General features: G+C 41.7%; 1 protein-coding gene across 1 annotated transcript in view; it reads left to right on the forward strand.

Annotated features, from left to right (window-relative positions):
• Positions 1 to 15,212, forward strand: part of GNA13 (G protein subunit alpha 13) — a 30,376-nt gene that overhangs the window by 780 nt on the left and 14,384 nt on the right. Inside the window, exon 2 of the mRNA XM_033138898.1 lies at positions 5,889 to 6,115. Coding sequence (XP_032994789.1) covers positions 5,889 to 6,115 — 227 coding nt within the window. The remainder of the gene's footprint in view (positions 1 to 5,888; positions 6,116 to 15,212) is intronic.

A 15,212-nucleotide genomic window follows, 5' to 3' on the forward strand; every position in this document is an offset into this window, starting at 1 on the left:
TTTTTTTTTTTTTTTGGCTCTTGGGATCCCCAGCCGCCCTCGCCGCAGCTTTCCTGTTTTCGCTTTTTCTCAGTACACGTGTCATCGGTTTGGGAGGGTGTTTGCGTATGGAAAGGTCCCCCGCGCTTGTTTCGCCCGACTCGGCTTTGCTGTGACGAGTTGGGGATTTTCGAACGGGGCCTTTATAAGGAACCTGACAGCTGCCTTGTGGCCGTTTGAGAACGGAGGTCTTTCTACGGCATTGGCTCCGACGATTGAGAACCTGGGACACTTTGCAGGCGAAACATGTTCTCTACCACTGAGCTAGTGGTGGTGGACATGTGGGTACGACATAACTCGAAGAAACGTGATCAGAGCATGATGAAGAAGGGACGGGAGGGAGGGAGTAAGGAGGAGTTGGGGGCCGAGAGAGTCTGGGTGGCAACGCTGGCTTGCGATCTTTTATTTTGACTCCTGAATTGTGAGCATGCTGTTTAGTCAGTATGTTGGCTTAAAGATGTGAGTGCTCTTTTACATTGGAGGAGTGGTTGGGGTCCTGGCATGTATATGGAATTAATAGTGTGGTGGTCAGGATGGCCTTGTGCCAGATCCTGTAGTGCACTGGTTGGCCTTCAATTGGCAGTTCACAACCTGATCCAAAGTGGGGTGCAGCAGAAGTACTACCACCATGCATATAGGTGATGAAAGATTAAGAATGGGTCCCCAGATGCATGTTAGGCTTAAAAGTGAGTCCTGAGTCTCAATGGATTGAAGATACCTGTTGTAGTGTGCCTGTAGTTGTAGGAAAGATATATTGTGTTATGGGTATACAGTATTGTGTTATGAAGCTGTGACTCTGGGTATGTAGAGAGGAGAAAATAGACAGCACTATAGGCATGGGAATTGCAATTGCAAGGTTAATGAGGGGCTCCAATGAAAGGTTTCCATAAGTCAGTTACCTGAGTGTACAGAAGAATTGTGGACCTAAAAACGTAAGGCTTGCATATGGTGAAAATTATAAGTGTGAGTAGTCATGTGTGTGTTTATAGTCACTCAATATTAGACATCCAAATGTTTCAGTGTCTGCTGCAGGAGGTGAATGGTCCATAACGGAACAATGTGGAACGGCGTACAAATCCTGCCTGGGGAGTTTATTTTTAAATAATATTCTTGAGGTTTATCAAACAGGAGTTCATATAAGCTAGTTATCATGCCTTATGACACCTGACAGTTCAGTTGTGTCTGTAGATTTTTGAATGTGAAATTTGTTGCATGTGAAATTGGGGTCGTGAAGGGTAAGCGAGGAGAGTTCTTGGTGGTTACACAGTGAGGAGAGAAGGGTATGCATGGGACGAGGGATGTTTTTAGCTTTCACAAAGTGATGAACAGTTATGGAAATATGTTCAAAACTTGTCCAAGAATGGATATATCTGTACCATTGCTTAGTGTCATTCTAATGCTGTCTTGTGACATGGAAGTGAGTAGTATAGGAACAAATTATTTTTGCATGTCAGTTGGCTTGTGTGCTTCCTCTCCCTTCCCCCTCCTGGCTTACAAAATATTTGGGTTTGGCTCAAGCTACAACTGGTGACAATATGGTACAGTCTAAGATTCCAGCTTTAACCTGTCCAGTCTCGTTTTCAACTTCCTAACAGTTTCTCTTTTTATGCACAATGAGAGGAGTTGATGTGTACAGATCTCAATTGAGTAAAAAAGCACAGAATTAGAGATGTAAGATTTCTGAGAATTTTGAAATCATTGAGGGGGAGGAAGGTTTTTTTCTCAGTGTTCCCCCTGAATGCCCTTCTCCGGAAATTTTTGGATTTATTTATTTTGAAATGCAATACTTGTACATTACATACTCTTTACATATCAAAAGTCATGTTGTTACTTTAGGAACATTAGATGCATTATGTATACAGTAACTTGATTTACCATAGAATTATCATGTCTGGTATATTAAAAATGATGCTTGTTCAGGCAAATGGAATTGAAAGTTTTTGTTAAAAAATGGAGCTGCAAATTGTAAGGAACCTAGCATCTATTTGGTTTTGCCAGTAAATGAACACGCAAAAACAATAACTAGAAACCATCAACTTTATAGTAAGACAAATGATTATTCAGAAAATTTTGATGTCGTCTTCTTCAGTCCTCCACAGTATAAAACAGACATAAAAAGAGCCAAGAAAAAGATGGGAGGAGGAACAAAACTCAGTGAACACACTACAGTACAGTACAGTGGACGCTTGGGTTGCGAACGTGATCCGTGCGGGAGGCACATTCGCAACCCACAGCGCCGCATCTGCGCACGCGCAGGTCACGATTCGGTGCTTCTGTGCATGCGCAAAGCGCCGGAACCCGAAAGTAACCCGTTCTAGTACTTACAGGTTCGGCGCAGTGCACAACCCCGAAAACACACAACCTGAAGCGTCTGTAACCCGAGGTATACATGAAATTTGAACAGTCTCTTTTTCTGTGGTATCAGTTTCTGTTTCTTCATATTATCATGGACCTCTAAAAGCTGAAGGTTTCCCCAGATTGAAATAAGCTCTTGTCCTTTCACATAATCAGTTTATTTCTTGATTTGGTGTTTCAAACATAGACCAATTTCTTTCACATGTTGGAGCAGATGGAGGAATCTGAAGTATGTAAGAAGCAAGAGGAGTCAGAGACTTTGTTTTGCGGAGACCTTGCCTTGCCATCATTCTGCAGGCGGGATATGTTTGGCACAATCCCAGACTGTATTTCTTGGCCAAATGCGTGAAGATGTTCTGAAGTCTGCAGCATTTGAAAGCACCTTTCCAACAACAAGCCTTAAGTGTGCTGTTTGTTTTGTAATTTGATCATATTCGGAAGCAGGACTATAATCACCTATGACTTTGAATCTTGGATCCAACAGCAACATGAATTAGATGACAACAAATAATGTTGCTATGTACTTGCTGCCACTCCCAGTCCTTTGAGGCCTAGACAAGCGGACAGAAACAGGATCAACAAATATGCCAATAAGAGGAAGACCACAAGCAAAGATGGCATTGAATGTTTCTTCCAGGGCCGAAATGCATCTTGCTCTTGCATGTGAGCGTTGTACTCTCAGTTGACAGCTCAGGACTTGTTCTCACTGTGCAGGAATTGTAATGATTTGATACTGTACGTACATAGTCTCACATAAAAATCTTCCTGTTGCATAGTTTTAGAAACCATTTGGCGGGGGGAATATATGAGCACTTTGTCCTAAATAGTTTGTTTGTTGTTCTAAATGAAAATATTTCATAATCCTTTTTTCTTTTTTTTGCGGGGGAGAAACAAATATTTTTCGGGGGACCATCTCCCCCCCCCTTTGAATTTTTCCATTCCCCCCACAGGCCCTCACATCTCCATTCAGAACATATGTTTGCAAAAAATAAGGCATTAAAGCTGAAAGTGCATCCCATCTCAAGTATCTACCAAAAAAGTGTATACATTTCAAATATTTTAAGATAGTTCTCTGGAAAGATGCGTAGAGGAGGTTATACCATAAGACAGCTTACAAGCTTCATGTTTGCAGGAGCTGCTTATATCCCTGATCTGTATGTAGGGAAAAGTTGTTCTCTGATTCTCTAGTTTTTGAAGTGTCTAGAATCTGTTCAAAAATCGTAAGATGGGGCTCTTGGCTTCTGAGCCTTGTCTATGGCGGTGCTTAATTTATTTATACACAAGCACAAGAATGGGGAGTTATCTGTAGTGTAAGCTTAATCTTGTCATGCTGAGACTTTCTGTGCCAAGAAAATATGCCTTCTGGGCTGTCATGCTCTCTTAAATTCCTACACAGGTTAATATATGTCTTCTTCACATGTGTCATCAGGATGTGCATGTCTCTCCTACCTGATCTAAATGTTAGCTGCCTCAGGCTTTTTCCACCCAGTTGTTAAACGAGATCACCTAAGACTGAAGGAATTTTACATGGCTGGGCTTCTTGGGAATCAAACAGTGGTGGCACTTTGAGAAAATTATGCAGATGTATTACACAGCTATAGATTGCCATTCCATTAATTGAAGGCTCTTCACTTAGTGGAGACTTTCTTGAGTGAAAAGGGGAAGGAGGGGCTTTTTTTGGCTCCCTTTTGCCTAGAGCAGTGTTTTTCAACCTTTTTTGGGCAAGGGCACACTTGTTTTATGAAAAAGTCACGAGGCACACCACCATTAGAAAATGTTAAAAAATTTAACTCTGTGCCTATATTGACTATATATAAAGTAATTCTCTTGAATAGGAATCAAATAAACACAATTTGTCCCACGGCACACCAGGCAACATCTCGCGGCACACTAGTGTGCCGCAGAACAGTGCTTGAAAAACACTGGCCTAGAGCCCCCATTCTGCAGCACCTCCCACGCTGTTCCAAAGGGGTAGGGGGAGGTGTTTGAGGACTCCAGAAGGAAAGGGAAACTGATGAAAATTGCCTTTCCCTGTTTCATGGAAGCCTCTGATGGATGAAAGAGCCTTCTGTTAAGCCAAGGGATACAGTTGGATACAAGCCTATGTTTACAAAAGAGAGATTATATTGTTCTATCGTCATGACTATCTGCAGTAAAATGGTCCCTCTTTTTTTCTTTATAGGCATCAACAATCCCAAATGAAAAGATCTCAACTAATAGCCACAATTCTAACTGTTTTGGCATTTAAAACTAACATTCTCCAGTGCTTCTTACTTTGAAAGTAAGAGAGTTTGTGAAAGAGAGACTGAATACATTTCACCAACTATTTTCCAGGATCATGATAACTGATACTAGATAATCAATATCTTACTGAAAATACTTAATAGTGTTTTAGAAACTACAAATTTATTTTTAACTTTGACACCAAAGTAGGGTGTTCTGGTCTTATATGTGTCTTTTCCCCCTTTTCATAAAACAACAGTACTTTTTAGTATTCATATAGCACAGTAGAGTGTTCAAAGTGCCTTGGTGTATGTATTATGTTTGCAGCACACCTGTAATATATGTTAGTGTTAAGTGTCTTGAGGCTGAAGAAGAGTGCCTACCTACAGTTACGTAGCAACTTCATGGCAGGTAAATTTTAAACCCACAACTTGTTCATGACTGAACCGCTTAGCCCCTCCATTACACCAGTGTTTTCATTTTATCCGTAAAATGTAACAGCTTGTACACATTCTGTTTTTTACCTTCTATTTTAAGGATAGTATTCTCTTCGCATTTTCAAGATGAGCTGGACTGCACTGAAGACTGTAGTACTTATTTCCTGATAGGGCTAGGTGATAAATCATCCCAAACGGTTTGAAGTCCATATTGTGATAGCAGTTTCATAATTTTTGACCTGGCAATATATTGCAAATCATAATGTGTTCGTGTGCTATGCAAAAAATCACAATGTGGGTAAATCTGTGAAGCTAGCCAGTTCCTCTGCATAGCTCCATCCTTATTTCTGACGTGATATATTGGGATATCATGATATTTAGCTGGTGATATATCACAAGATTGAAAACCAGGTCTCACTCAACCCTACTTCACGATATGTTAGAATTAAGGTGTTAGGCCAGTTTCGCAATTGCATCCCAAGTTAATACCGCGTCTATAGTTCATTATTTGAAAAGAAAATTTGAGGACATGCTTTGTCAAAGCTGATAATCTCCCTATTTCTGATTACCACTTTGGATTTCTGCTAAGTGTCCTATTCCAGCAGCTGCCTTAGGCATATATGAAATAGCTATTCTCTATGCCCAAAACTGCACAGGATCTGATTATGTAGAAAGCAGTCAGGGCTACTACAGACATTTTTCCATCCATTACTTGTTGTCATTAGATCGGGTCTCTCTATGTGTGTTACTCATTGCTTTTTGAGAGAAGCTGTTTATTGGGCCTAAAATAAATACCACTAGGAAAATAACAAAGTGCTTTCAATTTTGTTGAAGGTGTGAGAGTCCTTGTGGATGCTCGAGAGAAACTTCATATTCCTTGGGGAAATCCGTCTAACCAAAGAAATGGTGATGTGCTGATGGCCTTTGATACCCGCTCAGGAGTGGTTGCGAACGGAATGGTGGAGACCCAAGTTTTTTTGCAGTTCCTTCCAGCAATAAGAAGCTTGTGGGCAGATAGTGGTATCCAGCATGCCTATGACAGACGCAGAGAATTTCAACTGGTAAGAAGCACATCTGATACTTGTTGTTCCTGTTGAGATTGCATATTGTAAAATGTTTTCAGGTGAAATAATGATTCCTTTCAGAGCCATTGTAAAAGTTATCGTTAGCCATGATCAAAATACTCTGAAGATGTATAGCCTAGCCTGCTATGATTTTCATTTGACAAATTGATTATTAAGAATCATTACACATAACTTAATATCCACAAGGCCCACCACAACTGTAGCAGAGCCTGAAATTTGAACCTGGCCTTGAGAGTATATAAGAATGATTTCCTGCTTTTAATGTACTTCACATAAAATAAAGATACAAAAAGAAAAAAAAATGGTATTACAAGCTACTTGCACACCACATATGTCTGGTTAAAATCAGGTGTAGGTTCTGAAAGAAGTTTAGGGATGATGATAAACACAGTCAGGGGTAATGATGTGGGAATATTTTGTTTCTAGAGGAGCAAGGCACAAATAAGTAGAGCATGCTGTTATTTTACATGGAAAATAGGAAACTGCCTTAGTGCCAGAACATTGGTCTGTATAGCTAAGTGTTATCTACACTAACTGGCAGCAGCTGTTCGGGGTTTCAGACAGGATTCTTTTCCTTACATACCTGGAGATGCAAGGTATCAAACATTCAGCATACAGAATAGTTGCTCTACCACTGAGCTATGGCTCCTCTTATTCCCAATCACTTAACTCTTGGTAATGTTACCTTTGCTCATAAGAGTCCTAGGATGCTAAACACAAGCATATGAACTGCCAGTGTTAGAAATTAGCCAGGTACCAGGCACATTTTGCTATTGGCGCCGGTCAAATTACGACCACATGGAGATTTCTGGATGCCAGGTTGGCGATTGACTCTGGCTTGCCTCTCCAGCTTTCTTAAGGAAGTACACAGAAGAGCTTATTTATTGCATTTATATCCCACCTTCTTCTCCAAGGAGTACATGGTTCATCCCCTCTCCTCAGTTAATCCCTACAAAGACCCTACAGAGGCTGTGCCTGCTCCAAGGTCACCCAGTGAGCTTCATGACTGAGTGGGGATTTGAACCCTGGTCTCCTAGGTTCTAGTCAGACACTCTTAACAACTACAGCAGCTTGGCTTCTAGAGTACTTCTGATATGGGACAACTATATAAATTAAGTAGGTAAATAAATATGGGGGGGAAACAAGATGTTAGTTAGGGAAGGATCTGAAAATTTTCCTTGTTTAGGGGTGGGGGGGTGGAGAAACATAAGGCAAAGCTGGCTAGAACACTGTACAGAAGGCTTCCATATGTCTACATTTTGTTGCGTTGTGTTCCCGGTTGTGTTCCCAGTTCTCAAAACCACAGTTTATCCTTCTCACCTCATGCACTAGTATTCAGGTAAAGGTAAAGGGACCCCTGACCATTAGGTCCAGTCGTGTCCGACTCTGGGGTTGCGGCACTCATCTCATGTTATTGGCCGAGGGAGCTGGCGTACAGCTGCTGGGTCATGTGACCAGCATGACTAAGCCGCTTCTGGTGAACCAGAGCAGCGCACGGAAACGCTGCTTACCTTCCCACCGGAGCGGTACCTATTTATCTATTTGCACTTGGACGTGCCTTTGAACTGCTAGGTGGGCAGGAGCTGGGACCAAGCAACGGGAGCTCACCCCATGGCAGGGATTTGAACCACCGACCTTCTGATCAGCAAGCCCTAGGCTTTGTGGTTTAACCCACAGCGCCACCCACGTTCCGTAATATTCAGGTAGCAACATCCTATTATGTAAGCCATTGTCTGCATTAAATTGTCTGCCTATGTGCTTCTGAAAATCAAGATCAAACTGGTTTACAAATCTGGTACGTCTTGCTGGTTTGGATGTTGGGCCAATTTTGTTTTGCTACAGATCAAGGAAATTAGGCATTGTAGCATATGAAAGAGAGTGAATATGCAAGCCTAAGGGTCATTCCAGGCTTGTTCATTTACTTTGAAACTATGTCTAAATCAAACTATAATTTGCTGGTTCAGACGTAACGGGAAACTATGGTTTGTAGAAACGGTTTGTAGAAATGGTAAGTAAGATCATCTTACTCTGCAAGAGAAATGGGGGAAGGTGGAAGTGTGTGAGCCCAAGACTTGCTCGTGTAGAGTCACCCTATGGTTTGGAATTACAGTGGTACCCCGTGTTATGCACACGATCCGTTCCGGATTGCGCTATGTAACACGGGTGTGCTTAACACGAAAGCCCCACCAAAAAAAGAAAAAACCCGGAAGTAGCGCGATTTGAGCACTTCTGCGCATGCGTGAAGTGTGCAGAAGCATTCTGCGCATCCGGGGGTCGCACGCGCTCCAGAAACGCTTTCTGGTTGCGGGTGTTCTTAACTCGAACGTCCGCAACCCGGGGTGTGCGCAACCTAGGGTATGACTGTATATGTGAAACCAAGCTGTTGTTGCCCATACTTCTCAATCTCCATATTATGAAAGGAAGAACTGTGACAAAAATTTACCTCTACTTCCAGAATAGGATATATGCAATAACGGCTTGGGTTCCAAGAAGCACGTGTAGAACCCTTCTTACACAATGGACTTTCCTGCCCCATCTTCCACATTACAGCCCTTGAAAAGCTGCTCCTAAGGGTCAAAGGACCCTCCAGAATGGAATGGGATGGAATGTGTTGTGGGGAGCTGCAGAATCAATAAAGGGGGACGGGGATGACTTTGGTTGGCAATATTGGATCCAAGCCAATGACAACAAGAGAAATAAGACATAAAACTCTTAGCATTTATTTTTCAAGAAAAATAAATGGGCACGTATATGCAGAGTTTCTTTAGAACGTTTTCATTCAGGTTTTCAGTATTTGGGCAAATGTGGAAACAAAGAGAGGAATTCAATGTTGCGCTAATACAGATGTTATTTTAGCTCAAGCATTTCTGCTTGCTCAGACTTCCCCTCTCCCCCTGCACACTGATCTGGGGTTTCTCCCACCCCACCCAAGCCAATGTTGGGGAGGCCTGTCATGCCAGCATGCACCATTGCACTTCCTACCACTAGTGGAACTAGTTAACTGAATCCAGCCTCTGGTTACAAACTTTTGTATTTATCCAGTTCTCATGACATAATTTAGGAGAAAGAAAGGTGTTCCTTAGAATGCCTTAAATCATTAAAGCAAACTACTTCAAATCTCAGAAACCTCATTTAATATATGTGATGCTTTGTTGCAAGTGACAACTTTTTTGTTTGTGTTTTTAACTAATTTGATTTATGTACTGTTTTAAGTAACAATTGCATCTTTGCTTTGGGGTATATGGGAGAGAGGGGAAGGAAACATTAGTCAGTTGCACTTTCGATGCATACTCCAAGGTTTCCTGGCTTGATGAATGTTTGAACAGCACACAGCTGTCATTTCCTTTTCTCTCTCTCCCTCCCTCTCCCTCTCCCTCTCCCTCTCCCTCTCCCTTCCACTTCCCCAAATAGAAATGTGAACATTAACACTTTAGAATTTGGCAATAGCCTGTTCTTTACAAAGTTCACATAGTCTAGTTGCATATAAAACTGCTTTGCTTTTATTGCCCGAGTATCACGGTGAGGTGCTTGGTATACTGTAGAATATAGCTCCACAAAAGTAGATGATTATACAGAGTAACTCTTAACTGGCATTTAAGCTTGCAAAATTGCTAGCTACTCTTCCCCTTTTAAAGTCAAATTTGACTACTTTTCTGTTGCTTTGCCCATGGAGTTGTACAGTGAGAACTTCATTATTGCAATACTTTCCACTGTCTGCTTTGCTTAGTTGTGGCTTCTTGCTAATGTAGAAGATCTGGACATGTCGAAATATGTGAAGTCAGCTGTATTCCTAACACCAAGTTTTGAATACAACTCTTGTGGGTTTTTTTTTTTTTAATGTTTTACATATTAACCTGGAACATAAAAGTTAACTAACTGCAATTGTGGTCTGAACATGGGAGTTCAGTTCAATCCTTATTCCATCAAAGTCATGAACGTCTCCCAGTAAATATTGCAGAAGGGTAAGAAAGCATTCACTTAAAGTAGATGTAAGGCTGGCCTTTTTCAAAGATAATTGGTAATAAAAGGCATGTTAAGAGTAAAGGCAGCTGAGAAAACCCCCTCCAAAATCCAGAAAGTTAGGCAATACTCAGCTTAAAAAGGTAAAGGGACCCCTGGCCATCAGGTCCAGTCGTGTCCGACTCTGGGGTTGTGGCGCTCATCTCGCTCTATAGGCCGAGGGAGCCGGCGTTTGTCCGCAGACAGCTTCCAGGTCATGTGGCCAGCATGACAAAGCCGCTTCTGGCGAACCAGAGCAGCGCATGGAAATGCCGTTTACCTTCCCGCTGGAGCGGTCCCTATTTATCTACTTGCACTTTGACGTGCTTTTGAACTGCTAGGTGGGCAGGAGCTGGGACCGAGCAACGGGAGCTCACCCCGTGGCAGGGATTCAAACCGCCAACCTTCTGATCAGCAAGCCCTAGACTCTGTGGTTTAACCCACAGTCCCACCTGGGTCCCAATACCTTTCTTAGGGCCAACCAAAATGTTACAAAATATTGGCAAGCTGTCAACTTCTCCAGAACTCTTCACCAGGCAAGATGTTAAAGCAGAAGGGTGTGGGGGAAGATGAGGAAGAATAAAGAGCAAAAAAGTAAAAGAATTTGGCTGGGTGCCATATGGTCAGTTTCTAAACTGTGTTCCAAGATGAAGACTGCAAACTGAATGTCTCTGCTAGGTACCTGTAATGTATGCTTGGGGAACCTCTGCCCACAATGCAGATTCAGGCAGGCAAGGTCTTTGACTTGCAAGGTCATTTTCTCACAGCTGTGCCTACGTTCTCTACTCTCAATATCATATGACTTCAGATGTGGGGGAGATAAAAGTGTGCTTCAGATTCATTTTAAATTTGGTGCCTTGCTGGGTTGGGCTCTATTTGGAAGGCTCCTGAACTGAGAAGATCCCTACTACAAGCAAGGCTTGCATTGCACACTGAACTTAAATGCCCACCCATCGCTGGGATTGGGGAACTGTCAGGAGCTGGCTGATGGACGGGATCCAGCTGTCCACCCCATGCTACCGGTAGCATAAGCTATTCATTTTGCAACAGTACGGTAAATCTTGGTTCTAAAGGGGACACTATTGTTATATTTGAGATCTCACATACTGTGGAATATACTCCTAGCCTAGAGACTTTTTCATTCGATAAAACTGATTGAATTGGGCTCCAGCCCATGAAAATGTGTGCCTTAGTAAACCAGCTAGTCTTTAAAATGCTACAAAACTTTTTTGTGTGTGTGACATTGCTACCCCTTTCAATATAATCACATAGTATGCATAGATCAAAGTAATGCTCTATTTAATAAACTTCCAGGCTTGCTATACAATGCTAATATTTTTGTGTAGTTGTCTAATTCACAAGGCAATGTGAACTATTTTGAGATATGAATCATAGATCATGTTTCTTCAAGTTATAAGGGACTATTGTGTAAACGTCATAACATTAAATAGGTTATACAAATATATATTTAGAGTCGACCAAAGGTTTCACATGACTCAGAGTAGATAATATAAATCCACTGAATAGATGTAAACCATAAAGTAAACGATCTATGCATTAAATAAAAGATCTGCCATGGGGACATTTTGGCCTGAAACAAACAGTCATACCTTGTGTTGCGTTCGCAGCGGGATGCAAATAGTGCGGGTTAAGAATGTGCCGAACCTGGAAGTACTGGAACAGGTTACTTCCGGTTTCAGCGGTTTGCGCATGCACAGACCCGTCAAATGACATCATGAGCAGAAACGTCGAATCGCGTTGCGCACATGCTCAGACATGGCGCTTGAGATGCGGACTGCTCAGGATGTGAACGGGGCTCCGGAACGGATCCTGTTCGCATCTAGATGATGTACCACTGTAATACTGTTTAAGTAGTGACTGTTGTTTGTAGTGGACAGACTGTTTGTTTTCAATTTTGCTGTTTTCCATTTGTTGTGCTTAGTAGGGTCTGTGTGCTAGCCTTTTATTCACTGCTTAACACGTTTGAGTACTAAATAAAGTACCTTGCAAGATTTGGGTGATTTCTGCTACAGTGTGGAAAAATATGATATTTCTGACTGAAATAATTTGAGTCTCATGTGAAATTACTTCATGTCATGCAGAACAGTTCCCACACGGCACCTGTGCTTTAGAATGAATTAACATTACCGTGGAACCCGGAAGTAGATGCTCCCAGTTGCAAACTTTGCCCCAGGATGCGAGCGGAAGTGGCGAGCTGGTGACACGGCAGCAGCGGGAGGCGCCATTAGCGAAAGCATGCCTCTTATTAAGAATGGTTTTGGCTTAAGAATGGACCACCGGAACAAATTAAGTTTGTAACCGGAGGTACCACTGTAGATGTAGCTCCTCTCTAGGAGAACTTACCTGGTGAGATCACTCTTATTTTTTCCAATAAGGAGTAGGGAAAATATTTGCCTCAGAGTCAGGTGATCAGAGCTTGCGACTTACTGTCTGGAAAGATTGAAGTTTACTGGATTTGATACAGTGATCTGGTCATTAATACAGGGGTTCACAACCTCTTTAAGCCCTTGGGGCACATTTGGACATCTAAGAAACTGACGTGGGCACCACTAAATTTCCATTTCACATAAAAAGAACTGGTGGTGCTCAGAAGCCGCCGCCCCGGCCCCCAAAGCACCCAACCTTCGTATATGGCAGCCACTTCATAAACAGAATCTGATAGAAATTATCAGGAATGATCAGACTTTCTGGATCATTTTGAAATGTGAAAACAGCCCCTTTTCATAAATTTTATTTATATTATTTAACATAGTTTTACAAAACAACCCCATGGCCAGGAACAATTAAAATAAGCACAATATAAACAACAACAATAAAGAACAGATTAATATTTTTATTAGTGGCTGCTTAATTGCAAATCAGTGTACAGTGGAACCTCGGTTGTCAAACGCTTCGGAAGTCAAATGTTTCGGCTTTCAAACACCAGCAACCCAGAAGTGAATGCTTCCGTTTTTAAACATGCCTAGGAAGTCGAATGGCTTCCAAGGCGTGTTTCTGCATTTTTTCAATGGATTTTGCTGACTGGCAATTGCGCCTTGGTTGTCGAACGTTTCAGAATTCAAACGGTCTTCCGGAACAGATTACGTTCGACAACCGAGGTTCCACTGTACAGGCATAATTCTGCCTCCAGAAGCACCCACAGATGGACATTCCTTAGGTGGGTGGCTCCATACCTGGAAGATAGGCAAATTACCCACTCTGGATGGGGTTGCACTCCCTCTGAAGGAGCAGGTGTGGGCACTCCTAGATATATCTTTGCCACTAGAGGCCCAAGTGTCCTTTGTGGCCTTGACTGCCTTTTACCAGCTTGATGTGGTTCACCAGATACAGATGTTTCTGGACAGGGACAGAGCTAAGATCAGTGATAAGTGTGCTCTGAACTGCTGCCTTTTAACCATCAAAGCAGAGTCTGATCATACATCATTAGGACTGGAGATAAGCCTGTGCCTGCTTCTGGCTTGAAATTTGAATTGCCTGATGTCAGGCAATTGAAAAGTAGGTACCCCACCCACTTGTCAAAATTATCATCATTATTATTTATTAAATTTCTATGCTGCCTTTCATCCAAGGATCACAGGGCAGTTTACAATATAAAAACACAAAGGTGCATAACATAATAACAAAGAAAAACAAAAATCTGGCATTTGGGGGTGGACAAGTTCTGGAACCGGTCCTCAGGGTTGAAAATGTTCCCCACCTCTGGATTACAACAACTGAGCAACGTTGTGCAGAGGTATTAGACCTCCCCTGCAGGTTAGGGGTCTGGTACGGTAGGGTAGCTTGCAACAGCCCTGCATTGTTCTCCATTTTTATCCTCACATTGTAGATTGGACTGTGAGTAGTTTACAGCAACTCTACAGTGTAGTTCAGTATTTTACTCCTATTGCAGAGTGGACAGCTGTGCAAAGAGGCAGACTAGCCTACAGTATCCCTGCAACTGTTAATAGTGCCTTCACAAATCCCCTGTTCCTTTCAGGGCTCAGCAAAAGTGAATCAACTTAAATTGTTCCCCCTGGCCACCTTCCTGGCCATATGCAGCTCTCAGATACACATGCAAGTGTCATGCTCTATTGAACTGGAGGCAGACAGATTGTACTATGAAATGTTCAATAAATCATGATTTGATATTTTAGCTTGAAGCACCTATCAAATATTTGAAACAAAAATAGTATTGTGTGACTGGAACAAATGTATTGTCCAGTGGTAGGTACTAGTGTATTTGAGATTAATTTTTATAGATTCATGGGGCAAGTGATACAGATATGAATTAATAGCTTTTTGTGATGACAAAGGCATAATCAGGTGACTGTTTTTGATCTGATGCTGATCTTCACTTTATAAGTTTTTGAAGGGCTAGCATGTAAGAGGAAGGGAGAGATGTCTTGGAGTGGTAGCATCTTATTTCTTAAACAAAATCAACTATTTCTGTACAAGATTATTAGGTAAATGAATACTTAGTGGAATAGAAAAACCTTGCAAATAGTGTCTAATTGTAAATACAACTATATGAGCCAGTTGCATTTTAATTTCAAATTTGGAATTAGAACAATTTGTATAAATCTAAATTGAATTAATTTGCTTCTGCGTAGTTTTACACTGGAATATATTTGTTTAAATCCAGTGAGGCACAGTTTGCGTTTGAATAATGTTGTGGCTTCTTTGTAGATTTAGCATCTCTCTAAATAATTTGAATATTCTCTTAACATGTTCATATAGTATTCAGAGCTTTGGATGTTCACTTCTGTCATTTAACTGGAATTGGATGTAGAAATGGCCCCTTGGTCTGCTAACAACTTTGAAAGAGAATTGTCATTAAAACTAGTGCAAGACCATTCCAGGAAGAATTAGAACAGTGTCTTTCTTCTGAATCCTGTTTACGCCTGTGACAATGCTTGCAAGCCTTTGATCAGATTGTCAATGACAGGAAAAGGCGTGTTTGGTTAGAATCTCTACAGTTTGTTTCTCTTTTTAGCATGGAAAGCAGTGGAGAGAAATGTTCATTATCCACGTAAGCAATTGCAGACCTGTGATTTGTCACTTCCCTATCCCTAGG

The sequence above is a fragment of the Lacerta agilis genome, chromosome 2 (assembly GCF_009819535.1).
Source record: "Lacerta agilis isolate rLacAgi1 chromosome 2, rLacAgi1.pri, whole genome shotgun sequence".
Taxonomy (NCBI): domain Eukaryota; kingdom Metazoa; phylum Chordata; class Lepidosauria; order Squamata; family Lacertidae; genus Lacerta; species Lacerta agilis.